The sequence below is a fragment of the Chiloscyllium punctatum genome, chromosome 1, assembly GCF_047496795.1.
Source record: "Chiloscyllium punctatum isolate Juve2018m chromosome 1, sChiPun1.3, whole genome shotgun sequence".
Lineage (NCBI taxonomy): Eukaryota > Metazoa > Chordata > Chondrichthyes > Orectolobiformes > Hemiscylliidae > Chiloscyllium > Chiloscyllium punctatum.
This window is the reverse complement of record NC_092739.1, coordinates 14299266-14327173: the sequence shown is the minus strand read 5'-3', so window position 1 is coordinate 14327173 and position 27908 is coordinate 14299266. Positions and strand designations below refer to the sequence as shown.

The window sequence follows — 27908 nt, the reverse complement described above, 5'->3', positions numbered from 1 at the left end:
TGACAAACAGAATTTAAGAGAACTGAAATTTCTACAATGTGTTCAATCCCATCAGAAGTGACACTTACAGTACAGATAATTGTTATCAAATATCACACATATCAAGTAGGTAAATCCCCTGTGGAAATTTAGAGTTGAGCTATATCAGATTTCTCTGTTTGCAGGTGTCTTTCCGTGCATACAGTGAGAACTCATAAGCTTTGTTTATACGCAAAACGTATCGACAATCACAAGCACACAAAGTTTCCATTTGGACCACAGAAGGGTTGACAGTTCATTGAAAAAGCTAAGCAATTAGACTCATGCCAGTGTTCTGCCCACAAGTTTGTAAATCATCCTTTAAATAAGTTGCTTCCTGTTCTTTTGCAATTATTTTAAATCATAAGATCATTAGAAACAGGAACAGCATTGAGTATAGGAGTTGAGAGATCATGTTGCGGCTGTGCAGGACTTTGGTTAGGCCACTTTTGGAATATTGCGTGCAATTCTGGTCTCCCTCCTATAGGACAGACGTTGTGAAACTTGAAAGGGTTCAGAAAAGATTTACAAGGATGTTGCCAGGGTTGGAGGGTTTGAGCTACAGAGAGAAGCTGATGCTGTTTTCCCTGGAGCTCCAGAGGTTGAGGGGTGACCTTATAGAGGTTTATAAAATCAAAAGGGGCATTGATAGGGGAAATAAGCAAAGTCTTTTCCACGGGGTGAGGGAGTCCCGAACTAGAGGGCGTAGGTTTAAGGTGAGAGGGGAAAGATATAAAAGGGACCTAAAGGGCAACTTTTTCACACAGAGGGTGGTGCGTGCATGGAATGAGTTGCTAGAGGAAGTGGTGGAGGCTGGTTAGATTTTTTTAGCATTAGATTCTCTACAGTATGGAAACAGGCCCTTCAGCCCAACAAGTTCACACCGTCCCACTGAAAAGTAACCCATCCCCCATCCAGTATTTACCCCTGACTAATGCACCTAACACTATGGGCAATTTAGCATGGCCAATTCACCTGACCTGCACACCTTTTGGCTGGGGTGGGGGGGGGGGGGGGGAGAACCAGAGCACCTGGAGGAAACCTGCGCAGACACTGGGAGAACATGTAAACTCCACACAGACAGTCACCTGAGGCTAGGATTGTTCCTGGGTACCTGGCGCTGTGAGGTAGCAGTGCTAACCACTGAGCCACGGTGCCACCCTGCTGCCTGACAGCTGCCACCCAGCTGCTACAACTACAACATTTAAAAGGCACCTGGATGGGTATATGAAGAGGAAGGGTTTAGAGGGATATGGGTCAAGTGCTGGCAAATGGGACTAGATTAGGTTGGGATATCTGGTTGGCATGGACAAGTTGGACTTCAGAGTCTGTTTCTGTGCTGTACATCTCTATGACTCTATGACTAGGAGCAGTCCCTTCAGCCTATTTTGAAGCTGTTCAAGAAGATTATGATTGGGATGCACGTATACCCCTAAACCCATCTGTTCCTGTACATCTCTTTAGAATTCACCTTTAATTTCATATTGTCTCTGTGTTCTTCAACCAAACTAAATCACAGACAAACTGATAGTTGATAATAAGCCATGTAAGAAGAAAAGCTGATAACGCGCACAACGAGTAGGTGAAAATGGATTGACTATACTGAAACCAGTATGTGTCATAGCAGGATATGAGGTGTGGGGATGGGTAAAGGACATGGAAGCTGGTGTTCAAACTCCAAAATTGAGTCCTGAAAGCTGCACTCTCTCCCTAGTAGAAGATGAGATACCGTTCTTTCAGTTTGAACTACCCTTACTGGAGCACTCCAGCAGGCCCAAGACAGGGCCGTTGGCCAGGAAACATGGTGGTGTCTTGAAATGGCAGGTAACTGGTAGCTTGGGATCACTTTTATAGGCAGAATGTAGGTGTTCCGCAAAGTGGTCACCCGGTTCTATTAGGCTGTACATTGCAAACCAACCCCCCAAGTTCCCCAACATTATAATAGTGACCACACTTCAAAAGTATTGTCGCATCATGTATGGTGTTATACAAATGCAATTTTTTTCTTTTATAATGTTTGAATTCCAAAGCATGTCAAAGCAAATTTGGGCGGCACGGTGGCACAGCAGTCAGCACTGCTGCCTCACAGCGCCAGAGACTCGGGTTCAAATCCCTGCCTCGCGCAACCGTCCGTGTGGAGTTTGCACATTCTCCCCGTGTCTGCATGAGTTTCCTCTGGGGGCTCCAGTTTCCTCCCACAGTCTAAAGATGTGCAAGTTGGGTGAATTCGCCTTGCTATGTTGTCCATAGTGTTAGGTGAAGGGATAAATGTAGGGGAGTGGGTTGCTCTTCGGAGGGTCGGTGTGGACTTGTTGGGCCAAAGGGCCTGTTTCCACACTATAAGTAATCTAATCTAAAAAAAATTCTATACTTTTAAAACTTATTGACTTCAATTTCCTCAGAGGATAAGAAGTTTATATAAACCTGGATCTAAACTTGAGGTGTCATATCTTGCCTCATTTTGCTTATTCTGAGACCTACGTCAATATGATCAGAATTAAATGTTGTAACTGAAGTTCCCTGAACTAGCCAATATGCGTCACGTATGATCTGAACAAATCTGAGCAGGAGGTTGGATTGAGAAATTTATCGCAAGAAAACAAATTCTATTTCTCCCTTTTTATACTTTCCTTCACTTATAGCTCCTCCTGAGCCACAATTACTTTCCTGCATTACAAGGGCATTTTGGTACATAGAGACCTTGTGTCTTTCCCTCTGTAAGCCCTGCTTTCCATCTAGATGTGACATTTGAGCAGAGTGACAATAGTGGCCTGGGATGATGTTTTCAATGCTGCTTGGGAAAGAGACATCTCGTATCCCGACACACACATGCTCCTCTGGGATGTGGTCAGCATGCTGGTGTTTTGTCATCATTGAAACCTGGAAGAGTGGGAACTTAGGAAATTGCTCATTTAACAGGGCCAGGAAAATGACATCATTCTTTGGATTCCAGGAATAGTTCTTCATGATACAAAGGCAACCATTCATTAGTCATGGCTGTCTGAAACTGAGACGTGTGACATAGTAAATATTAAGGAAATACAATGTTTCACAAATTACACCCTCATTCATTATGCAATTATTCCTGGGACTCCTCATCTCAGTCTTAAGTTGGCGACTCTATATTCTGAGACTGTGTGCTCTGGCCCTAGACTCTCCGAGACAGGAATTATCCTCTCTGCATTTACTCTATGAAGCCTCTTAAGATTTCTATATGCTTCAATGAGATTACTTCTCAGTCTTTTCAATGCCAGTTAGTAGAGTCCCAACCTGTGGAGCCCTTGCACACAAAGCAATTCCTCAATACCTGAGATCATCTTTGTTAACTTTCTTTGAACTACCTGCAATGATATGTTATCAATGTTTAAATAAGGGGTCCAAACTACTAATGGTTCTGTAGCTATGCAAGGTAATGGTGAGACTACATCAATGGACTCCAGATGTAGTCCCACCATTACCTTGTATAGTTACAGTAAGGCTTTTCTTTTTTTATTGTCCATCACTCCATTAAGGGCCAACACTCCTAGATCATAAAATACAGTCAAGATCATAGAATCCTTACAGTGTGGAAACTGGCCCTTTGGCCCAACAAGTACTCACCAACCTTCCAGACTCATTCTCCTATATTTACCCGTGACAAATGCACCTACCCTACACATCCCTGAACATTATGGCCAATTCACCTAACCTGCACATCTTTGGACTGTGGGAGGAAACCAGAGGAAACCCACTCAAGGCTGGGATCAAACCCGGGTCCCTAGCTCTTACAATAAGCCCTTATATTAAGTGCTTATAAAGAAGCGCTTACTGTTAATTTTTTCATATTCCTTGTTAGTTTGCACTTGCAGCTTATTTTCTCCGTCTTAGTTATGTTTTTATTCCTCCTTTTCTGGATTCTTAATTTTTCCCAATCTTCCAGGCTATCATTTTTACATTCTTCTATGCTTCTTCTTTCAGCTTAATATTCTCCTAATCTTCCTGAGCCAGCTTTGGTTGGTTTATCCCTCTCTTACAATCTTTTCTCCTTACCGGACATATTTTTGCCGAAAGTCATGGATTGTCTCCTTAAATATTGGCATTGCTTGCTGACCGTCACTCTTGCTAATCTACTTGTGCTTTTCACTTAACCCAACGCTTTCCTCATTTCATTGCAATTCCCTTTATTTAAGTTAGACATGGTTGTTTCTACCCAAGTTTCTCACTCTCAGATTGAATATTAAATTACATATTATGGGTTTTTTCGCTTGGGGGTCATTTCTTAAACCTGCCTTGTTCCCCATTGTAGGTCCATGAACGCCTACTCCCTAGTTGGCTCCATAACATAGAGGCTCTGGGAAATTATCCATAATTTATACTGTGAATTCTTGTCATAGTCATCCTTTCCCATTTGCTTGACCCAATTAATATGAAGATTAAAGCAACCTATAATCATTGCTGCATTATTTTTACATGCTCCTGTTACTTGTTGGTTTATAGCCTTTCCTACAGCGTGACTGCTGTTTGAGAATCTATACACTGCTCCTACCAATTTCTTTATTCCCTTGCTGTTTTGTTCCCTCTGCCTGAATGAAATCCTCACCACCTGAGCTTAACACATCTCTCACAACTGTTCTCATTTAATTTCTCATACACAGTGCTATCCCACCACCTCTTCCCGCCCTGCCATCTCTCCAAAAGGTCAAATAACCCTGAATGTTAACTTCCCAGTTTTGATCTGCTTTTAACAATGTTTCTGTAATGGCTATAGGATTGTATTCATTTCCCTCAACGTGCACCTTCCATTTTTTTTTGTTTTATTCGAAATGCTTCGTGCATTAAGATACAAAGCCTTTAAGTTTGTCCTATTAACGCATTTCTTGCTGGAAGTAGATTTTATGTCAATGGCTGCATGGCCATCATTAGGCTCTCATTTCCAGACATTTTCAAAGATTCAAACTCCACCGCCCGACGCGGTGGGATTTGAAGGCAAAACTGAGGACGGCAGATGCTGGATACCAGAGTTTAGATTAGAGTGGCGCTGGAAAAACACAGCAGGTCAGGCAGCATCCGAGGAGCAGGAAAATTGACGTTGCGGGCAAAAGCCCTTCGTCAGGATTTGAAGTCAAGTCAGCACCATATTTCCCAGGTTCCTGGACTACTAGCCGAGCAGCAACACCACCAGGCTGTTTCCACTGCTCTTGGTAGCAATGCAGGTAAGAAACATAATGGGGTGAAACTAGGCTGCCCCTTGTGGTTAATCAGTCAATTGGCATTCAGGTTCAATCCTCATTTTGGTTGAGGCAAACTCAAGGATCGACCTGATTGCTCTATTTCTCGCAAAAATAACTGCCCAGCATCTGCCTTTAGGCCGATAACTCAAGAAGATTCTTTAAAACCTGTGACGGTTCTCTTGTTCATGTAAACAAAATACTTGTCCAGTTAATTAAATAACATAATGCAAATCATAATCCCTTTAGGCGTATGAGTTACCCTTTCAATAGAATAAATTTACTCGTGTGAATAGAGAGAATACTTACACGTTTCTTTCTGTGCAGGTAAAATACCAGCATGCTAATGAGAAATACAATCAAAGCAATGATCAGGATAGAAAGTAAGACATTTCCTAAAACAAAAGAAAAATAAAGAGATTAAGGGCAAATCAAATACAATGGACACTGCATAACATTGCCAATAATTCTGTACAAACTGGCATTAAATTAGCAAATCTAGAAAGAAGAAATCATATAGCTCATTTGGGAAAATCACACCAGTGCAGGTACGATAGACCAAATGCTTCCTTCTGGAACTCATCAATTCTGGAGTTCAAGACAATGCTGCAGCAGATTCTGGATTAGTTGGTGCTGGAAGAGCACAGTAGTTCAGACAGCATCGAGGGAGCTTCGAAATCGACGTTTCGGGCAACAGCCCTTCATCAGGAATAAAGGCAGTGAGCCTGAAGCGTGGAGAGATAAGCTAGAGGAGGGTGGGGGTGGGGAGAGAGTAGCATAGAGTACAATGGGTGAGTGGGGGAGGGGATGAAGGTGATAGATCAGGGAGGAGAGGGTGGAGTGGATAGGTGGAAAAGGAGATAGGCAGGTAGGACAAGTCATGGGGACAGTGCTGAGCTGGAAGTTTGGAACTAGGGTGAGGTGGGGGAAGGGGAAATGAGGAAACTGTTGAAGTCCACATTGATGCCCTGGGGTTGAAGTGTTCCGAGGCAGAAGATGAGACGTTCTTCCTCCAGGCGTCTGGCGGTGAGGGAGCGGCAGAGAAGGAGGCCCAGGACCTCCATGTCCTCGGCAGAGTGGGAGGGGGAGTTGAAATGTTGGGCCATGGGGCGGTGTGGCTGATTGGTGCGGGTGTCTCGGAGATGTTCCCTAAAGCACTCTGCTAGGAGGCGTCCAGTCTCCCCAATGTAGAGGAGACCACATCGGGAACAACGGATACAATAAATGATATTAGTGGATGTGCAAGTAAAACTTTGATGGATGTGGAAGGCTCCTTTAGGGCCTTGGATAGAGGTGAGGGAGGAGGTGAGGGCACAGGTTTTACAGTTCCTGCGGTGGCAGGGGCAAGAGCCAGGATGGGAGGGTGGGTTGTAGGGGGGCGTGGACCTGACCAGGTAGTCACGGAGGGAACGGTCTTTGCGGAAGGTGGAAAGGGGTGGGGAGGGAAATATATCCCTGGTGGTGGTGGAAATGGCGGCGGATGATTTGGTTTATGCGAAGGTTGGTAGGGTGGAAGGTGAGCACCAGGGACGTTCTGTCTTTGTTACGGTTGGAGGGGTGGGGTCTGAGGGCGGAGGTGCGGGATGTAGACGAGATGCGTTGGAGGGCATCTTTAACCACGTGGGAAGGGAAATTGCAGTCTCTAAAGAAGGAGGCCATCTGGCGTGTTCTGTGGTGGAACTGGTCCTCCTGGGAGGAATTGGGAATACGGGATGGCATTTTTTGCAAGAGATAGGGTGGGAAGAGATGTAATCCAGGTAGCTGTGGGAGTCGGTGGGTTTGTAAAAAATGTCAGTGTCAAGTCGGTTGTCATTAATGGAGATGGAGAGGTCCAGGAAGGGGAGGGAGGTGTCAGAGATGGTCCAGGTGAATTTAAGGTCAGGGTGGAATGTGTGGGTGAAGATGATGAACTGCTCAACCTCCTCGCGGGAGCACGTGGTGGCGCCAATGCAGTCATCAATGTACCAATGCTGCAGCAGAGGCTACCATCATGGATTGTGAATAATGGAGGATAACAGAGCAGAGAAGAAGGAACCTATTACATTATTTATAGTTACAAACAGAAGTTAAATTAGCAAAACAATCAACCGGACAGTTTATGTTTCCACTGACACAACAAACACTGTAATGATCAAGGACAGAAAAAAAATTGAAACAAATGTTTTGAAATGGCAGAGGCAGAAGGAGCAGTGCTAAAGAAATTGATGTTTAGACTAAGAAGAACAATTCCAGCATCGCGATTACTCCAGTTCAATTCAGTCTTTTTTTTAACTTTGTGATGATTTCACAATCTCAGAAACAGGAGTCCCAGTGGGAGTGAAGTATGGGTTGCAATGGTCTTTTCCAATAACAGTAACAACGCTCCCATCAGCCCAACCCGACCATCTAAAGAGTAACCCACCCAGACCCATTTCCCTCTGATTAACATACCTAATACTGTGGGCAGAAACCAGAGCACTCCCACACAGACATGAGGAGAATGTGCAAACTCCCCACAGACAGTCTCCCAAGGCTGGAATCGAACCTAGGACCGTGAGGCAGCAGTGCTAACCACTGTGCCATTGTGCCTCCCTAGCTGCATTGTCCTGGATATTATTGAACATTGCTTAGAAAACTAAACATTGTCCATACCTAATGCCCACGTGTTCCAATTTCCCAGCAGGGATATATGGATAGCAAATCAAGTGTGAATCCTAGCCTACTGCTCTGGGCAAGGCGAACTGAGCTCAATTAAAGCAAGTCCCCCACTGCCACGGTTTTTACTGACTCATCCACAGCCTAGAGTGCCTTAGAGGATATCTGGACATATGCCATACATCCACAAGTCATGGTTCGGAGGCAAAAAATATTTTCGTTTCCTGGGCAAGTGTGATCCTGGATAGAATGAGCAATTCCCGTTATTATACTTTTAGAGTTCAAAAGTATTCAAAAAGACAAGATATAAATGATCAAAATCATTAGGGCATTCCATGTTTTGCAACAAAGCTATGAATTCTCTCAATGTTGCAGTAATGAAGTCATTTTCTCTCTTTTTAATTGGGAAAAGTAGGCTTTGGTGGCTGGGCCAGACTTGTTGCCTGAACCTAAGGTTTTAAGGTCGCAAGAGGGCACTGGCAAGAAGTTGGTATGAATTGTGTCTACTTCAATGTCAGGAGCATCCAGAATGAGGTGGGTAAACTTGCAGCGTGGGTTGGTACCTGGGTCTTCAGAGACATGGATAGAGCAGGGACAGGAATGGTTGTTGCAGGTTCCAGGATTTAGATGTTTCAGTAAGAACAGGGAAGGTGGTAAAAGAGGTGTGGCATTGTTAGTCAAGGACAGGATTACGGTGGCAGAAAGGAGGTTTGAGGACTCATCTACTGAGGTAGTATGGGCTGAGTATAGAAACAGGAAAGGAGAGGTCATCCTGTTGGGAGTTCTCTATAGGCCTCGGAATAGTTCCAGAGATGTAGAAGAAAGGATAGCAAAGATGATTCTCAACAGGAGTGAGAGAGACAGGGTAGTTGTCATGGGGGACTTAAATTTTCCAAATATTGACTGGGAACACTATAGTACAAGTACTATAGATGGGTCAGTTTTTGTCCAATGTGAGCAGGACGGCTTCCTGACACAGTATGTAGACAGGCCAACAAGAGGCAAGGCCACATTTGATTTGTTACTAGGTAATGAGCCTGGCCCGATGTTAGATTTGGAGGTAGGTGAGCATGTTGTGACAGTGACCACAATTCGGTCATGTTTACTTTAACGATGGAAAGGGACAGGTATATACCGCAGGGCAAGAGGTACAGCTGGAGAAAAGGCAATTATGATGTGATTAGGCAAGATTTAGGATGGATAGGATGGGGAAGGAAACTACAGGGGATGGGCACAATTGAAATATGGAGTTTGCTCAAGGAAGAGTTACTGTGTGTCCTTGATTAGCATGTACCTGTCAGGCAAGGAGATAGTTGTCAAGCAAGGGAACCGTAGTTTACTAAAGAAATTGAATCTCTTTTCAAGAGGAAGAAGAAGGTTTATGTTAGGATGAGATGTGAAGGCTCAGTTAGGGTGCTTGAGAGTTACAGGTTTGCCAGGAAAGACCTAAAGAGAGAGCAAAGAAGAGCAAGGAGGAGATATGAGATGTCATTGACAGATAGGATCAATGAAAATGCTAAGGCTTTCTATAGGTATATCAGGAATAAAAGAATGACTGGGGTAAGATTAGAGCCAATCAAGGATAGTGGTGGGAAGTTGTTTGTGGAGTCAGAGGAAATGGGGAAGGGCTAAATGAATATTTTTCATCAGTATTCACACTGGAAAAAGACAATGATGTCGAGGAGAATACTGAGATACAGACTACTAGACTATACGGGATTGAGGTTCACAAGGAGTAAGTGTTAGCAGTTCTGGAAAGTGTGAAAATAGATAAGTCCCCTGGGACTGATGGGATTTATCCCAGGATTCTCTGGGAAGTTAGGGAGAAGATTGCAGAGTGTTTGGCTTTGATCTTTATGTCATCATTGTCAACAGGAATAGTGCCAGAAGACTGGAGGATAGCAAATGTAGTCCCCTTGTTCAAGAAGGTGTGTATAGACAATCCTGGAAATTATAGACCAGTGATCTTTCCTTCAGTTGTGGGTAAACTGTTGGAAAAGGTTATAAGAGATAGGATTTATACACATCTGGAAAGGAGTAAGTTAATTAGGGATAGTCAACACAGTTTTGTGAAGGGTAGGTCATGCCCCACAAACCTTATTGAGTTCTTTGAGAAGGTGACTAAACAGATAGATGAGGGTAAAGCAGTTGATGTGGTGTGTATAGATTTCAGTAAGGTGTTTGATAAGGTTCCCCATGGTAGGCTACTGCAGAAAATACGGAGGCATGGGATTGAGGGTGATTTAGCGGTTTGGATCAGAAATTGGCTAGCTGTAAGAAGACAGAGGGTGGTGGTTGGTGGGAAATGTTTAGGGCAAAAGTGAGGACTGTAGATGATGGAAACCAGTGCTTAGATTAGAGTGGTGCTGGAAAAGCACAGCAGGTCAGGCAGCATCCGAGGAGCAGGAAAAGTGATGTTTCAGGCAAAAGCCCTTCATCAGGAATAGAGGCAGGGAGCCTCCAGGGTGGAGAAATAAATGGTGGGGGGAGGGGGGGGGGGGTTGGGGAGAAGGTAGCAAAGAGTACAATAGGTGAATGGGGGTGGAGATGGAGGCAATAGGTCAGAGAGAAGGGTGGGGCTGATTGGAGGGAAGGGAGATTGGCAGGTAGGACAGGTCATGGGGACATTGCTGAGATGGATGGTTGGAACCAGGGTAAAGTGGGGGGAGGGAAAACGAGGAAACCGGTGAAGTCCACATTGATGCCCAGGGGTTGAAGGGTTCCAAGGCATTCTTCCTCCAGGTGTTGGGTGGTGAGGAGCGGCAGTAAAGGAGGCCTAAGGTCTGCATGCCCTCGGCAGAGTGGGAGGGGGAGTTGAAATGTTGGGCCACAGGGCGGTGGGGTTGATTGGTGCGGGAAATGTTCAGCCTGGAGTTCAGTTACTAGTGGTGTACTGCAAGGATCTGTTTTGTGGCCACTGCTGTTTGTCACTTTTATAAATAATCTGAATGATGGTTTGGAAGGTTGGGTTAGTAAATTTACGGATGGCACTAAGGTTGGTAGAGTTACGGATAGAGCTGAAGGATGTTGCAGGTTACAGAGGGACATAGATAAGCTGCAGAACTGGGCTGAGAGGTGGCAAATGAAGTTTAATGAGGAAAAGTGTGAGGTGATTCACTTTGGAAGGAGTCACAGGAATACAGAGTACTGGGCTAAAGGTAAGATTCTTGGTTGTGTAGATGAACAGAGAGATCTCAGTGTTCATGTGCATAGATCCCTGAAAGTTGCCCCCCAAGTTGATAAGGTTGTTAAGAAGGCATACAGTGTGTTAACTTTTATTGATAGAGGAGTTGAGTTTCAGAGCCATGAGATCATGCTGCAGCTGTACATTATAGGAAGGATGTGGAAGCTTTGGAAAGGGTGCAGAGGGGATTTACTAGGATGTTGCCTGGTATGGAGGGAAGGTCTTATTAGGAAAGGCTGAGGGAGTAGAGGCTGTTTTTATTAGAGAGAAGAAGGTGGAGAGGTAACTTAATTGAGACATATAAGATAATCAGAGGGTTAGATAGGGTGAACATGCTTTTTCCTCTGATGGCAATGACTAGAATGAGAGGACATTGCTTTAAATTGAGGGGTGATAGACATAGGACAGATATCAGAGGTAGTTTATTTACTCAGAGAGTATTAGAGGCATGGAATGCACTGCTTGCAACAGTAGTAGACTCGCCAACTTTAAGGGCATTTAAATGATCATTGGATAGACATATGGATGATAATGGAATAGTGTCGGTTAGATGGGCTTCAGATTGGTTTCACAGGTTGGCGCAACTTGGAGGGCTGAAAATTCCCTACAGTGTGGAAACAGACTCTTCGGCCCAACCAGTCCACACCAACCCTCCGAAGATTGACCCACCCTGACCCATTTCCCTCTGAATGATTCACCTAATACTACGGGCAATTTAGCACGGCCGATTCACCTAACCTGAACATCTTTGGACTATGGGAGGAAACCCACACAGACACGAGGAGAGTGTGCAAACTCCACACAGACAGTCACCCGAGGCTGGAATCGAACCATTGACCCTGGTGTTATAAGGCAGCAGTGCTAACCACTGAGCCACCCTACTACCCCAAACTTCGAAGACAGGATGATGAGCGGCTTGGAGAGGATCTGACAAGTCACGGTGTTTTAATGTATCTGGAACGTCTGTCTTTCTAGAAGATGTTATGTGGAAAGCTTTGGTAAATTTCTGAAAATGTCTGAAGATAAGATATATTGCTGCTCCTGAGTGTTGGTAGTGGAGGGAGTGGATGTGAATGTGGTGTTAATCAAGTAGGCAGCTTTGTCCTGGATGGTGTCAAGCTTCTTCTATGTTATTGGAGCTGCACCCATTTGGACAAATAGGGTATTCCATCGCATTCTTGACTAGTACTTTGCAGTTGGTGGACAGACACTGGGGAGACTATGCTCCACCATTGCATTACCAAATGATTTACTTTGAAACAGATGCCCAAAGATTACTTCCATTGAACACCTAATTAACAAAAGGCCTGAGTTTACAACTTCTTGCCTGTGAATTTAACTTTGCATTGACTGCTGACATAGAAAACATAGCCTTTAATGATTTCGATGGACTGGAGAATTGGGCCATTCCCCTAAGGGATGACAAGGTAAGTCAAACCCAATTGGAAAGCAGGGACTGACCCTCCAAAGCAGAGACATGTCTACCCTCTTGGTTGCTCAGTTCTCACCCGTAACAAACCAGCTGCCTCTCCCTCTATGCTAAACTGCCACGCAAGTTACAAAAAGTCACAGTCTGCAACCGAACACCAAAGACCATGTACTACAAGGAAGCAATGTGACCCACAAGGAGATTGGTAGAGATACCAGGACTCATTCTGAATCACATTAAGTTCTGGAATATTGGACTGAATGTACCATTGGAAATAATAGAAACCTTTCTCTTGACATTAAGATTCTAATTATTTTTCTTCTCTCTTATTTTTCCATCATTCTCCTTGTTGCTCTTCCCACTCCAGGAAGAGGAAAATCCCACCCGGGTGAATTCAAATCCCATCGTGTCAGTTTGAGAATTCCATTTACACCCGAATGTTTTTAACTTGCTACCTTCATGCAGGAAGCCGAAGAGCCAACACTCCTTGCAGGATGCAAACAGGAAGTTAATGTCGATTTGTTTTTCATCAACCATTCGTAAAGTCTTGATTTGTGGAGCCGGTGTTGGACTGAGGTGGACAAAGTTAAAAATCACACAAGGCCAGGTTATAGTCCAACAGGTTCATTTGGCTGCACGGGCTTCCAGAGCGCCGTTCCCTCATCAGGTGGTTGTCTTAATCAACTTAATAAAGTAGATGCATTAATGAAAATCAGAAGGAGAATTCTTGTCTCACAAATTCGATTGAGTGTTTTGAGGAAGTGATGAAGATGATTCTTGGTACGGCAACAGATGTTGTCCACATGGATTTAATGAAAGCATTTGACAAGATCCCTCATGGTAGGGTGGTCCAGTAGTTTAAGTCACATGGCATCCGTAGGGAGTTAGCAAGTTAGATATAAAATTGGCTCAGTCATAGAAACAGTGGTGGGTGTTTTTCTGACTGGAGGTCTATAACCAGTGGTGTTCCATTAGGATTGGTGCTGGGGCCTTTGTTGTTTATAATAAATATGAATGATTTGGGTGTAAATGTAGGTAGCCTGATTAGTAAGTTTGCAGATGACATGAAAATTAGTGGAGTTATGGATAGCAAGGAAGGTTATTAACAGGATATAGACAGATAGGAAAGTCAGGTAGAGAAATGGCAAGTGAAGTTAAATCCAAATAGTTGTGAGGTTATGCGTTTTGAGAGGTCAGATGAAAGAGGACAGTATCCAGTAAATAACAGGACCCGAAAGAGCATTGATATCAAGGGATCTTGGGGGGCAAGTCTATAGCTCCCTGAAAGTGACAACCCAACTGGTTAAAGTGGTCAGGGAGGCGTGTGGCATTCCTGCCTTCATCAGTCTGGGTATTGAGTATAAATGTTGGCTGGTCGTGGTGGGGCTGTATAAAACTTTAGTTAGGTCACATCAGAGTATTGTGTGCAGTTCTGGTCAACATCCTGTAGGAAGCACCTGGAGGCTTTAGAGAGGATGCACAAGCGGTTTATCAGGATGTTGCCTGGTTGGAGTTTAATCGCTATAAGGAGAGATTGGACAAACTTGGATTGTTTTCATGAGATCATCGGGGGCTGAGGAATGACCTGACAGAAGTATATGAGAGGCATGGATAGTGTGGATGGTCAGGGATGTTTTTCCAGGATGGAAATGCCAAATACTAGGGGGCATAGGTTAAAGGGGGGAGGGGAAATGTTTAACAAAGATGTGTGAGGAACGCTTTTTAAACCCAGCGTGGTACGTGCCTGGAACGTGCTGCTAGAGGAAGTAGCAGAGGCAGAGATGATAGCGATCTTTAAGAACCACTTAGTCAGAAACATGAACACGCAGGAAATAGAGGGGTATGTGCAGGCAGACGCGATTAGTTTAGAATGGCACAGATTGGCACAGGCATGGTAGGCCAAGGGCTGTTCATATGCTGTACTATTCTATAGATTTTGCTGAGCCTTTTTCGTGAGTGAGGTTAATTTTCAACTTTCATTTCCACCAGCAAGTGGGCTATGACTGCCACCTGCTGGGGAAGAGCTTGAAGTACTATTCCGATTTTAGATCCAAACTTTCATTTTCAAGAAAAAGTCAAATACAAAAGTCACAAAAACAAATTACCTACACAGTTCAAGAGGGTTCAGTCTACTACACTATCAAGCATGAAATCACTATTTTACTTAAGTGAACAAATACAAAAGGAAGTCAAATAAGAATAATTCAGTTACATAAAAATCATAATTTATTTTGTCACCGCAGTATTATTAGCACAATTCTTCTCTTACATTCCGAAAATCATGGAATCCCTATAGTGTGGGAACAGAACTTGTTGGCCCTTCAGCCCAACAAGTCTGCACTGACCCTCCAAAGAGTAACCCACTCAAACCCATTCCCCTATGTTTACCCCTGACTAATGCACTTAACCTACACATCCTGAACACTATGGCCAATCCACCTGACCTGTACATCTCTGGATTGTCGGAGGAAACCCACGCAGACACAGGGAGAATGCACAAACTCCACACAGACACAGTCACCTGAGGCAGGAATCAAACCTGGGACCCTGAAGCAGCAGTGCTAACCACTGAGCCATTGTGCTGACCCAAATATTGGCATGTGCTGGGTATGGAGATGGATAAATCATAATTTATTGTCATTGTGAGGGTGATGAATGCCAAGCTGTCAGGAATTTTGCAGCTTGAAGCAGGGGAGATTTTAACTTTCAGTCCTCATCTGCATCAACCTTTCCACAGAATCCATCAGGAAGTGCCAGCTGATGGGCAAACAGGCCTGGAATTCAATAGGCTGGACAATCCTATGAGAAGCACAATTAAGCGCTCCCGAGAATTCAGGTAAGAAGTTCGTGGAGAGAGAGATGAAGAAAGAGAAACCAAAAGAGAGAGAGAGAAAGAGAAAGGAAAAGGAAACCTGGAGCAGAGAAGGCGTTGCTGGGCTCCAAAGAACGATATTTCTGCGCTGCTCTTGATCTGTTGCCAGTTTTGCTTGAAGTTAAAATTGCAGTCAAGCTACAATGAAATAATTATCAATATATCTGCAAATGTATAGAAGGTCCCCAACTCCTTCTGAGAGATCTCCCTCGTACAGGCTCAAAGAGCCACTGAAAGTATAACTTAGAAAAAAAGATTTAAGTCAGCCTTGAAGCCATTTTAAATCAAATCAGAAAGTGCTGGAGAAATTTGGCAGGGCTACCAGCATCTGTGGAGAAAGAAACAGAGTCATCCGTTCAGGTTCAATAAGACTTTCCTTCAGAACTGATGCTGCCCTACCTGCTGAGTTTCTCCAGGATTTTCTGTTTTAACTTCAGACTTTTCCAGCATACGCAGCATTTTGCTTTTATCAGCCAATGTAACCATCTGCTATCCAGCTTCCGGTGGACAGGCAGGGTCAAAATCAACTGGGTTCTGAGATCATTCCCAATCCGGTATAGAAAGTAAATCATAGTCCCATACATGTGCTGCAAGTAAATCACACAACATGTGTGTGGGGAGTGTCAATTTCGTACAGAAATGTGACACCCCCAAATTAAATACCTACATTTCATTGGTAGCCTCATCATGTAGAAATAAATAAATAAATAAAAGTCAATACGAATCTTTATAGAATCATAGAATTATGTGCAGAGATGGAGAGCATTCAGGCAGCTGTGCTTGTGTTGAATTGTTGGGAAACCTATGCAGGTAATACCAGTGCCATATGCTTCCCCATGATCTTCCCCGTGGTCTCTTCAAGTATTTCAATGTTGAATCTACTTCATCCACTTTTTCAGGGATTAAATCCTCAATCACGACAAATTACTGTGCAAAATAATATCGCCTGCACTAATTCCTAACGGTTCTTTTCCAAATTCCTAAATCTACAAACTCTGCTTACAAATCCTTATTCTACTGAAATTATTTCATGATCTATTTGATCACAATACTTGCATGATTTGGAAAACCTCCATGAAAATCACCTTTCTCTGTTTGAAAGAGAATAACACCAGTCTACGGAATTCCTCCATATAACTGATATGCCTGAGTCCCAGTACCGTTCCAATAAATCCAATAAATCACTTCACCCTTCTCCAAAGGATTGATATCTTTTATACAGGGCAGTGCCCAGAATTGAAAACACTACTCTAGCTGAGGCTTAGCTAGTGTTTCATAAGTTGAGGATAATGTCCTTACTTTTGCATTCTATCATGATATTAATAAAGTAAGATCCCATATAAGAACATAAGAAATAGGAACAGGACTAGAATTGTTTAGTCCTTCGAAGTCCTGCGAATCTGATTTGCCATTCAGCAGGATCACGGCTGATCCAAAATTCTTCATATCCACTTTCTTGCATTTCCCCACAACCCTTGATTCCCCTACTGATCACAAATCTATCTATCTCAACCTTAGAAATATGGGGAGGGGGGGGGCACAGTGGCTCAGTGGCTAGAACTGCTGCCTCGCAGCACTAGGGACCCAGGTTCAATTCCAGCCTCGGGTGACTGTCTGTGTGGAGTTTGCACATTCTCCCCGTGTCTGTGTGGGTTTCCTCCAGGTGCTCCGGTTTCCTCCCAACATCCAAAGATGGGCAGGTTAGGTGAATTGGCCATGCTAAATTGCCCATAGTGTTTGGTGATGTGTAGGTTAGGTACATTAGTCAGGGGCAAATGTACAGTAATAGGGTAGGGGAATGGGTTTGGGTGGGATACTCTTCGGAGGGTCGGTGTGGACTTGTTGGGTCGAAGGGCCTGTTTCCACACTGTAGGGAATCTATAGATCACAGCTCTCTGTGGCAAGATGTTACAAAGACCTGTAAGAGAACGATGCTTCCTTCTCTCAGTCTTAAATTGACATTGCTTTACTCTGAGACTGTGCTGTCTGGTCCAAGGAACCCCCCTCCAAGCCTTAGGAATTCTATATGTTTCAATGAGTTCATGACTCATTCTTCAAAACTCCAGTGAGTAGAGTTCCCAATTTGTTTCACCTTTGTTCATTAAACATGCCAGGGACCAGCCTCATTACCCTTCCCTGAGCTGCCTACAATGAAAGGACCTGCTCACAGTCCTCCAGATGTGGTCTCACCAACTCCTTATATAGTTCAAATAAGACTTCCCTACTCTTACACTCCAACTCTCTTGAAATAAGGGCCAACCTTCCATGACCCTTCCTGATTACCTGCTGTATCTGTCTGCTAACTTTCCATTTTGGGCACTAGGGAGCCCAAGTCCTTTTGTATTGTAGCTTTCTGCAGCTTTATCTGCAAATGAACAATATTCTGTTCTGTTGTTCTCCTTTCTAGAATGAACGACTTCACATTTTGGCACAATATACTCCCTTTTTTTGCCCACTTCCTTAACCTATTGATATATCTCTGTACAACTGTTTCTTAGCAACATGTCTTTCCAACCATTTCTTGTGTTGTTTGCAAATTTGGCTGCAGTATGTCTGCGACTTCCCTCCAAGTTATCAATATACATTGTAACAGTTAGAGTCCCATCACTAATCCCTGTGGAAACCCAGTTGCCAACCTGGAAAGGAACCCTTAATCCTCACTTACTATTTCCAGCGTACGAGCCAATTCTCTATCCACACCAATACACTACCTCCAACACCATAGAGTCTTATCTTAGGGCTTAACTTCTTGTGGGGTACCTTGTCAAATGGCTTTTGGAAGTCCAAGTACAGCACATCTAATGGTTCATCTCTATCTACTCTGGTTGAGACTCCCTTCAGAAACTCTAATGAATTAGTCAGCATGATTTCCCTCTCACGAATCCATGCTGACTCTGCTTGATTAGATTATGAACTTCAAATATTCTATTATTATTTCTTTAACAATTGGTTCCACCATTATCCAGCAATAGACGTGAAGCTAATTGACCTTTAGTTGTTCATTTTTTTGTGTCCCTCCCTTTTTGAATAGGGCTGTCACAAAGGCAGTTTTCCACTCTTCCTCCAGAATCCAAGGATTTTTGGAAAATTACAACCAACAATCTCTGTAGCCAATTCTTTTAGGGTCCTAGGATATAAGCAATCAGGGCCACGGGACTTATTTTCAGCTCCATCACTAGTGATGGTGACGATACTCAACTTCTCCCTCATATATGTAATTTAAAAAGTTTTCAGTATGTCCTGGTACCTTCATTTTGTTTTCTGTATGCGCACCGCTCGGTCTCTGCACCTCCTTTAAAATTGTTGCATTTCGGTTTATTGCACGTTTTCCTGCTAACAAAACACAAGGGAACTGAAGATGACAATGCAATCTAAACACAGACAGGTGCTGCACCTGCATGTGAGAATGAGTGACACATTCTGAGGGACTTTCCATTGTTACCAGCTGGCAGCAAGCTGTAATATTTACTTTATAAGAGTAGTGACAACAGTGAGAGAACCATTCTCTCAGCAGGGCTGAACTATAGTCAAATTTACTCAGTATTTGAAAAGAGACAGTGGGGTTAATTTTATTTCTCTGTGGCTGTGGCTGTGGCTTGAACCCTAACCCAAATCCTAAACCTAACCAGAAGGCAAATTTGCACTAAATTTGAAACACTGGCCTGCTTTTTCAGTAGTGCAATGCAACACATGTCATTTATCTTGATGTGCCCCTAGACTCAGGAGGCCTTGAAGACTGGGCAGTTACTGCCCATTCATAAAATAGCTTGTTTTTTTTTGTTTCCCCGTCTCCTCTTATTGGCCACTTGCATCACTGGGGAACAAGCAAGGAAGACAATTGTCATGAGTAGATGCATTTTATAAAATTGCACAGGATTTTTAAAAGTAAAGTTATTGCATTTATATAGAGCTTTTCACAAGATCTGGACATCTCAAACTGCTTCATTGCACATATTCTGCTACTGAAGAATATTGTGGAATGACTTAGATTTACAAGATAGGAACATGCTCTGTTAGTCCATGCTGGTGTTTATGTTGAACACATGTCCTTGGAGTGCAGGTTCATAGCTCCTTGAAAGTGGAGTCGCAGGTAGATAGGATAGTGAAGAAGGCGTTTGGTATGCTTTCCTTTATTGGTCAGGGTATTGAGTACAGGAGTTGGGAGGTCATGTTGCAGCTGTACAGGACATGGGTTAGGCCACTGTTGGAATACTGTGAGCAATTCTGGTCTTCTTCCTATCGGAAAGATATTGTGAAACTTGAAAGGTTTGGAAAAGATTTACAAGGATGTTGCCAGGGTTGGAGGATTTGAGCTATAGGGAGAGGCTGAACAGGCTGAGGCTGTTTTCCTTGGAGCGTCAAAGGCTGAGGGGTGACCTTATAGAGGTTTATAAAATCGTGAGGGGCATGGGTAGGATAAATAGACAAAGTCTTTTCCCTGGGGTCGGGGTGTCCAGAACTAGAGGGCATAGGTTTAGGGTGAGAGAGTAATGATATAAAAGAGACCTAAGGGGCAACTTTTTCAAGTAGGGGGTGGTACTTGTGTGGAATGAGCTGCCAGAGGAAGTGGTGGAGGCTGGTACAATTACAACATCTAAAAGGCATCTGGCTGGGTATATTAATAGGAAGGGTTTGGAGGGATATAGGCTGGGTATTGGCAGGTGGGACTAGATTGGGTTGGGATATCTGGTCGGCATGGACAGCTTGGACCGAAGGATCTGTTTCTGTGCAGTACATCTCTATGACTCCAAGTCACCTTCCACTTTATTTTATTTAATACCAAATCCCTGGTAGACTCTGGCACTATGATAAACCAGGTGGGCTGAACACTGCACGTGAAATGATACAACTCCAATCGCACTCAAAAAGCTTGACACCAACTGCTCTACACAGTGACAGCAGTGTGTATCAACTACAGGATGTACTCTATCAAATCACTGAGGCTCTTTCATCTTCCAAACTCCTGACATGTACCACCTGGGATGGCTACAGCAACTGCATGAGAATACCACAAGTTGCACTTCCCCTCCTAGTCTCACCACCCCCCCCCCCCGCCCCCCCACCATCCTGAGTTGGAACTATATCACCTTTCCTTCATTGCTGCTGGTTCAAAAATGTGGCACTCCTTTCTGAACAGCACTGTGATGTACCTGCACTAGACAGACTGCAGCAGTTCAAGAAAACTGCTCACTATTAAGGGCAATTAAGGATGGAAAACTGTGCTGAGCTAGCCAGCAATACTCATGTCCCGTGAAAGAATACTTTTGACAATTAGCATGGACCAGCTCTGGTGCTCACTGATTGCAGTTCTGTCTCTCTTTCTGTGATATTCTACCTCACAGAAGGCCTTGAGTGAATGCCCCCATCGTAGCTCCCTGTAATTACTCTGAAGCCAAGATGGCCATCAAGCAGTACACCCTCCTGTGCCCCCACTTGCCGTTCCAGTCGGCCATGATGTTTAACTGCATTATCATTCACCAGCCACTCTCTGAAGTCAGTTCTGCTTTCCCACAAGTTCATCATCTGCTCATGATATGGAGATGCCGGTGTTGGACTCGGGTGTACAAAGTTAACAATCACACAACACCAGGTTATAGTCCACGGGCTTTCAGAGCACCTCTCCTCCGTCGGGTGGTTGATGAAGGAGCAGTGCTCTGAAAGTTAGTGTTTCCATTTAAACCTGTTGGACTATAACCTGCCATTGTGAGATTTCTAACATCATCTGCTTATACCTCATCAGATTATTGATAGCAATATAGAAGCTAAGAGCAGGAATAGGCCATTTGGCCCGTCAATAACACCGTGGCTGACCTGACTCATCTGCTTTTCATTTCAACTCAACTTCTCTGTCTGCAATTCCATCTTGAAAGTGAGACCTCTTACTTTTTAATTAATGTTCCCTTCATAAATTTCTCCCATAAGAGGAACTATCTTCTGTGTATCCACACAATCATGTCCCTCAATTCTTATACTTTTCATTAGATCCTTTCATTTTTCTAAAAATCCAACAGAAAAAGGCATAAGTTCCTCAGAATTTCTTCATAAATCAAGTCATTTACTCCAGGAATAAGTTGATCCTTTGCGCCTGATGTAAAATTTTAAAATGCTGGTCAAATATTCATTAATCCTTATTTAATGGATGTAATTACCTTCTTGTCATATTTCAGCATGGGGTCCTCCCAAGGCTAGCCATCTTTTGTAATGTCTCATTGCAACCTACAGGCATTGGGTTTCTCGCACCTCACTGCAATATTATAACTCTTCCCCCCTCCCAGCATTTTGCCAGAGGGCTGGTGAAACCCTAGCCATTGGACTCCAGATTATTGGACCAAGCCTCTTGAGTACTAGTTCAGCATTACAATCATTAAGCTACCACACCCATTTGCCAGCACAGATGGGGATAGGTGCAAAGAGTTTAAACAGAATTGAATGGACAGAAGAACGTGATGTTGAACTGGGGGATGAAACTGGAGAGAAAAGAATAGCAGCTTGAACTGAGGGGCAGAGATAGGAAAAGAGGTTCAGATTGGCAACGGAGAACGACACATTGATTTGAGGGATATGAGGAAGATAGTGCCAGGGATAAAGCTGAGTGGAGAATCTCTGTAAAAAGGTACAAATTTGGATGGAGCATGGTGATCTAAGATGGCACCCTGTGCCTATATCAACTGGGGCAGGAAGTTAGCTGTGGGAGTTAATTTGAGGCATTTTATTGGCATGGTTATGATCTGGATGGTCTATTTGCTCAGCTTCTGTTGCCAAATTTAAGTAAAACTGAAGTATCTAGCTGTAAAATGTGTTGCTGGAAAAGCGCAGCAGGTCAGGCAGCATCCAAGGAGCAGGAGAATCGACGTTTCGAAGAAGGGCTGATGCCCGAAATGTCGATTCTCCTGCTCCTTGGATGCCGCCTGACCTGCTGCGCTTTTCCAGCAACACATTTTTTTCAGCTCTGATCTCCAGCATCTGCAGTCCTCACTTTCTCCTACTGTTTAGCTGTAGTCAGGCACGGCAAAATGAATGGAGAATTGATGTCATCCACCTTTGTCCATTGTTCGCTGGCTTTAAATCACTACGGCTGACACAGAACAAAGGGAGCTTTACCCCATTTTATCATTAATATGGTTGGCACAAGAATCCAGCCTTTAATGTTCCATGACTTAATGACACGAAATTGTGAGGAAGGACCTATCATTGGGCAATTTCCTAATCAATGCGCTGCCGTCATAACGGGGAGCTTAGTTAAAACTCAGACGTTTCCTGTATCAAGCATGCAAGAAGAGTATCCTCCAACAATCATGACAAAAGATCAAGTTAAAATAAAAGTCTGAATTTATACCTACAACATGAACCATGAAGCAGTGAAACCTCAAAATGTGAGGTAAAAATACAGAATGAGGACAAGAAGCAAAGAATGTAGCCCATTTTAACTTGTCAGTTCAAATATTGAAAATGGCTTTGAATATAATTCTTGATTTTTATTTCGACGTCTGAGATGTACTAATAAGCTTTACATTTTTAAAAAGTTAGTACTGAGGGGCAGACTGGTTGGTACAAATGTCGATGCAGAGCTTCCTGTTTTTGGTGGAAGATTAAAAAACATCAAGAAACCACGAACTTGCCTACTCATGGTAATAAAATCTATATACCACACAACTGCCCACGAAATAGACATAAATAACTTCACCCTACTGCTAAAATTCCTGAATGTGGCTGTTAACGTGAGTTAATCAAAAGTTTATATCAATGTGTTCCTTTGCTGGTTGGAAAATATTAGCAAGAACAGATAAATAGAATTCCTGTGGGTGTCTGTCCAGGAAACAGTTTGTACATGGTGACCTGCTCAGTGGAGCTGAACCACACCCTAAGCTGCTGTGTTTCTGTGTGTAGAACCACAGGTATAATAGGTCCACTACATTGTTTAGTTCTCAGATTATGACTGCCAAACTTTTTCTTGCAGCACGCACCACAATTCCTTGCTGGTATAAAGCACCTAAGAACTGCAAGACCAATGCCCAAGCAGTTTTCCATCTCCCACCTTTCCAGCTGCGTAAGACACTAGTAATGGACTTGTTGACTCGTTATTGTGGTAATATCATGAGCAGGTGAGTGATCATTAAGAGACTTTACAAAACTTAACCCTGTTCGAGTGCTGGTAAGATAACACATCTTCTGGAGCCTTACAGACTCTGCTTGCAGTTCCATGTGATCTGATGTCACTCTGACATAGCTCTTTAAGCACATGCTCAGTAGCTATTCTAAAAGTAAGGGTTATAGTTAACTCCTTACTCCACAATCAAAGCATTCCGTTTCTATCATTTATGTTGACAACAAATCCAGTTATCCACCCAGACTTCTCGACAGTGCCGACCAACTCTCTGGTGTCTTACCACCTGGAAGGGCAATGGTAACAGATATATGGGAACACCACCACTGCAAATTCCCTACCAAGCCACGCACTTTCCTAATTTGGAAATGTAATGCCATGCATTCACTGTCACTGAATCCAAATCCTGGAACTCACTTCCTAATAGCAATTTGACTCTGCACATACCACCCAAAGACTGCAGCAATTCAAGGAGGAGCCTCATTACGACCAATGACAGCTCAAGATCGAAATAAATACAGACGTATCCAGAAGTGTGCACATCCGCTGAACAAATGTTAAAAAAAAAACACCAAGATCCATTACACCTGCTTGTAACAGAGTCTCTTCCTGCCATTGTTTCAGCTCATCTGCTGCTGAAGCCTTCACCCATCCCTCAGCTCAGGATTTGACTGTTATAAGACTGCCCCAGTCAGCATCTCATCAGTTGCTGATATGTTAATTGTGTAGTCGGACAGCCCGACTTTCATTGAAGATTCATTTGTCCCCTATTGAAAGGATTAGGCTGAAACTACAGTTGTCAGCTGAGACTTTGTGTACAATATGTACCTCTGCAAACTCAAGTTGATGGAAATATAGCTCCACGTTCACCCTTCATCACCTGATTGGTTTGCAATATTACACCATCTTCATCTTTAATAAAATTATGATGAAGTTACCACACCAGAGGGCTACTGCCTCATTACAGAGATGACTGGTGGTGAGTTAACCTCAGCTCAGGTGAGGGGAGACATTGAGAAGGAGAGTCCTTCATGATATCCCCAGGGTGATGCTGGAATTGAACCTGAGATGTTCACATCATTCTACATTATAAACTAGCTATCCAATCTAACTGCTTCCCCCTCCCTTCACTTGATAATGACACAATGATACCTTTTGTTTCTTGAAAGGCACCATAGAAATCCCAGTTGTTGTTGTTACTGTCAATAACAATTTCCACACGTTTGCCCACCATAAGATGTCAAGCTGCGGAACTTCCCGGCTCACTTTTGCTGCCTTTTTTCTAAGTTGCAGAATGGATCTTTCTCAAGTCTAGACAACTGTCTAGCCTTCCATAATCTCAGTAAAATGTGACCCAGAGTGCTGGTATCTACCTTTCCGATTTCCTTTGGAGTTCTTAGATACATTTCTGGAGATTTATTTACCTTCAGTTTGCACACCCATTTGATAACTATGCTGGTTGTCACAAAGTCAAGAAGGTAAAAAGGAAGGTCACTCAGTTTTCAACCACACAGCCGCAACTTGTGCTGTGTGACAACATGGCTCTGCAATAAACTATAGATTTCTTTATAGTTTACCTTTCTATCCTTAGTCAACACTGAGGCAGAAACTTTATTTTGCACTTTTGCAATTCCCACGCCTTCAATTGATGTCAATTTTAGCGCCTCCCCATTAGACTTAGATTCCCTACGGCGCGGAAACAGGCCCTTCGGCCCAACCAGTCCACACCGACCCTCCGAAGAGTAACCCACCCAGACCCATTTCTCTCTGACTAACGCTATGGGGAAATTTAGCATGGCCTGACCTGCACATCTGTTAATTGTGGGAGGAAACCAGAGCACCCGAAGGAAACCCACACAGACACTGGGAGAATGTGCAAACACCACTCAGATAGTCGCCCGAGGCTGGAATCGAACCTGGGACCCTGGAACTGTGAGGCATCAGTGCTAACCACTGAGCCACAGTGCCTTATCTTCTCCTCCTCATGTAGCTAAATTTCTCCCACCAGCACCAATTTTTAATTCTCACTTCAATGCTCTTTTTACACAAAAGGATTTACACATTTGGGGTTGACTCTAGCTTGATTTCTCCTTCTCCTCGGATGCTGCCTGAACTGCTGTGCTCTTCCAGCACCACTAATCCAGAATCTGGCTTAATTCAGAACCAGTTTTCTTCATTGTTTCCTTTAGTCCTTCTTAGGAGCTGATTGTTATTTAAATATAGCGTGACTGCTTTTGAACTTGGTACCTTTCATTTGGACATATTAGTCTACTGCATTTATAATCACCTCCCCAAGCAACTCCACAGGTTTTCCAACCCCGGACTCCAGATGCTGGAAATCAAAGTCGAGAGTGTGGTGCTGGAAAAGCACAGCCGGTCAGGCAGCATCCGAGGAGCAGGAGCATCGACTTTTCGGGCAAAAGCCCTTCATCAGGAATTGTGGAACACCCAACTCAGACAAACTGAGGAATGAGAGACTGTCCTCTCCCAGTGGCTGTGAAGGTAATTGTGGCATTAAACTGCTGTGCAACTGGTTCCTTCCAGGGAGTGATGGATGACCTGTGCTGGATCTTTCAGTCATGTACTCACAAGTGCATCAGGACAGTGACCAATGCAACTTGTGTGAGCTCATGGGATTCTCCCATGATGTGGGCAGTTCTGTAGCCAAGGTGTTGGATTTCAGACAATAACTGGTATCTCCCAGGTGCACAGTGCCATTGAACGCACATATGTGGCACTGGGAGTGGGATTCATCAACGGGAAGAAGTTTCATTTGATTAATGTTCAGATGATCTGTTACCACTGCCTCAAGATGTCTGTCTGCTACCCTGGCAGCTGCCATGATTTCTATATTCTGCAGCAGTCCCATGTACCTGGTGTGTTTAATGATTCAAGAGCCTGACAAAGCTGGTTACTCGGGAGGAGGACTGCCAATAACAACTGTGGTTCACAAAACCATTACACAATTCCCTGACTGGTGCAGAACACAGGTATAATTACTCCCATGCCTCAACCAGGGCAGTTGTGGAGCAAGGTAAAGGGCTGCTCAGGCTGGGTTTGGGGAGGGAGGGCCTCCAGTACAGTCCAAACAGAGTGTGTTGCACCATCCGTGCTGTGCTGTGCTCTACCCAACTGGAACAGACAATGGGGCAATGGCCTGGATGCAGGGAAAGTGAGAGCTCAGGAGCAGTTTATTGAGGAGCAGGAGAAGGAGGAGGACAGTGAGGAGGATCAAGCTGATGTTACCCATGACAAGCTGGGGTGAGGCAGGCACTACAAGCCAGGCGAAATGTCAATGACATTCATTTCTTGTAAGCTGAACTGGATGCAGCGTACAACTGTCTGTAAAACAATATTTGGGCGTGACGCCAAAATCTCTTGGCATTGTGGGGGTGACGGTTAGCTTCTGTTGCCTTTGTGTGTTCCTTTTTTACTTCATATAAATAAAAAATCACATTTGTCTACGTACTTGTCCTATTGCTTGCCTTGTGGTGATGTTCCCCTATGGAAGAGTGGGGTAGCGTTGACACAGATGGGATGTAGTTACAGATAGGAAGTCTTTGTGGCCTGGTGGTTAAACAGCAACTAGAGTGACGGAATGGAGCTGAATGTACAAAGGAGTGTAAGCCATACTAGTTATGTGCCATGGCCAGTCTATATTTACCGCCTACTGTGCCATTGCTCTATTGGTGAAGGCAAGGCTGGATTGCCAATATTGTCGAGGTCCACAGTGGTCATTCAAAGATGATGCACTCCAAGGAGCACTGATGTTTCAGCAGATATCCACTGAGTGGTGCACTGTTCTGGGAATGGCCATTGGTAAGATGGGCAGAAATCAGATGAAACAGACAGGGGTGGCACAGTGGCTAGCACTGCTGCCTCACAGCACCAGGTTTGATTCCAACCTCAGGCAACTGTCTGTGTGGAGTTTGCACATTCTCCCCCGTGTCTGTGTGGGTTTCCTCTGGGTGCTCTGGTTTCCTCCCACAGTTCAAGATGCGCAGGTTCGGTGCATTGGCCATGCTAAATCGTCCATAGTGTTCAGGGATGTGTAGATTAGGTGCATTAGTCAGGGGAAATGCAGAGTAATGGGTCTGGGTGGGGTACTTTTCAGAGGGGCGGTATGGACTTGGGCCAAATGGTCTGTTTCCACACTGTCGGATTCTATGATTCATTTGGCCAGGGTGGGTAATGAGGCAAGTTTGATAACATGCAATCAGAAAACTTGTTGGGCCTTGCAGCGAAGCATCCTGCAAACCTTTGACCACAACTCAAACTTAGGCAACAAAAAAAAAACCAGATTCAGCCCACAGGCTTTATCTTGTGGTATACTGCATCAGATTCCTCTTGAAGAATTCTCACTTCAGGCAGTTTTGGATTTAAACCCCACTCCAAAGCCTTGAACACATCATCCATGGCTGTGTTCTATACACCTGAAACAGGCAATGGGGCAATCACAA

At 43.9% G+C, this 27908-nt stretch overlaps 1 protein-coding gene across 1 annotated transcript in view; it reads right to left on the bottom strand.

The window, feature by feature from the left end:
- LOC140482116 (uncharacterized) overlaps positions 1-27908 on the bottom strand; it is a 119359-nt gene that overhangs the window by 69747 nt on the left and 21704 nt on the right. The window contains exon 3 of the mRNA XM_072579107.1: positions 5535-5620. Coding sequence (XP_072435208.1) covers positions 5535-5620 — 86 coding nt within the window. The remainder of the gene's footprint in view (positions 1-5534; positions 5621-27908) is intronic.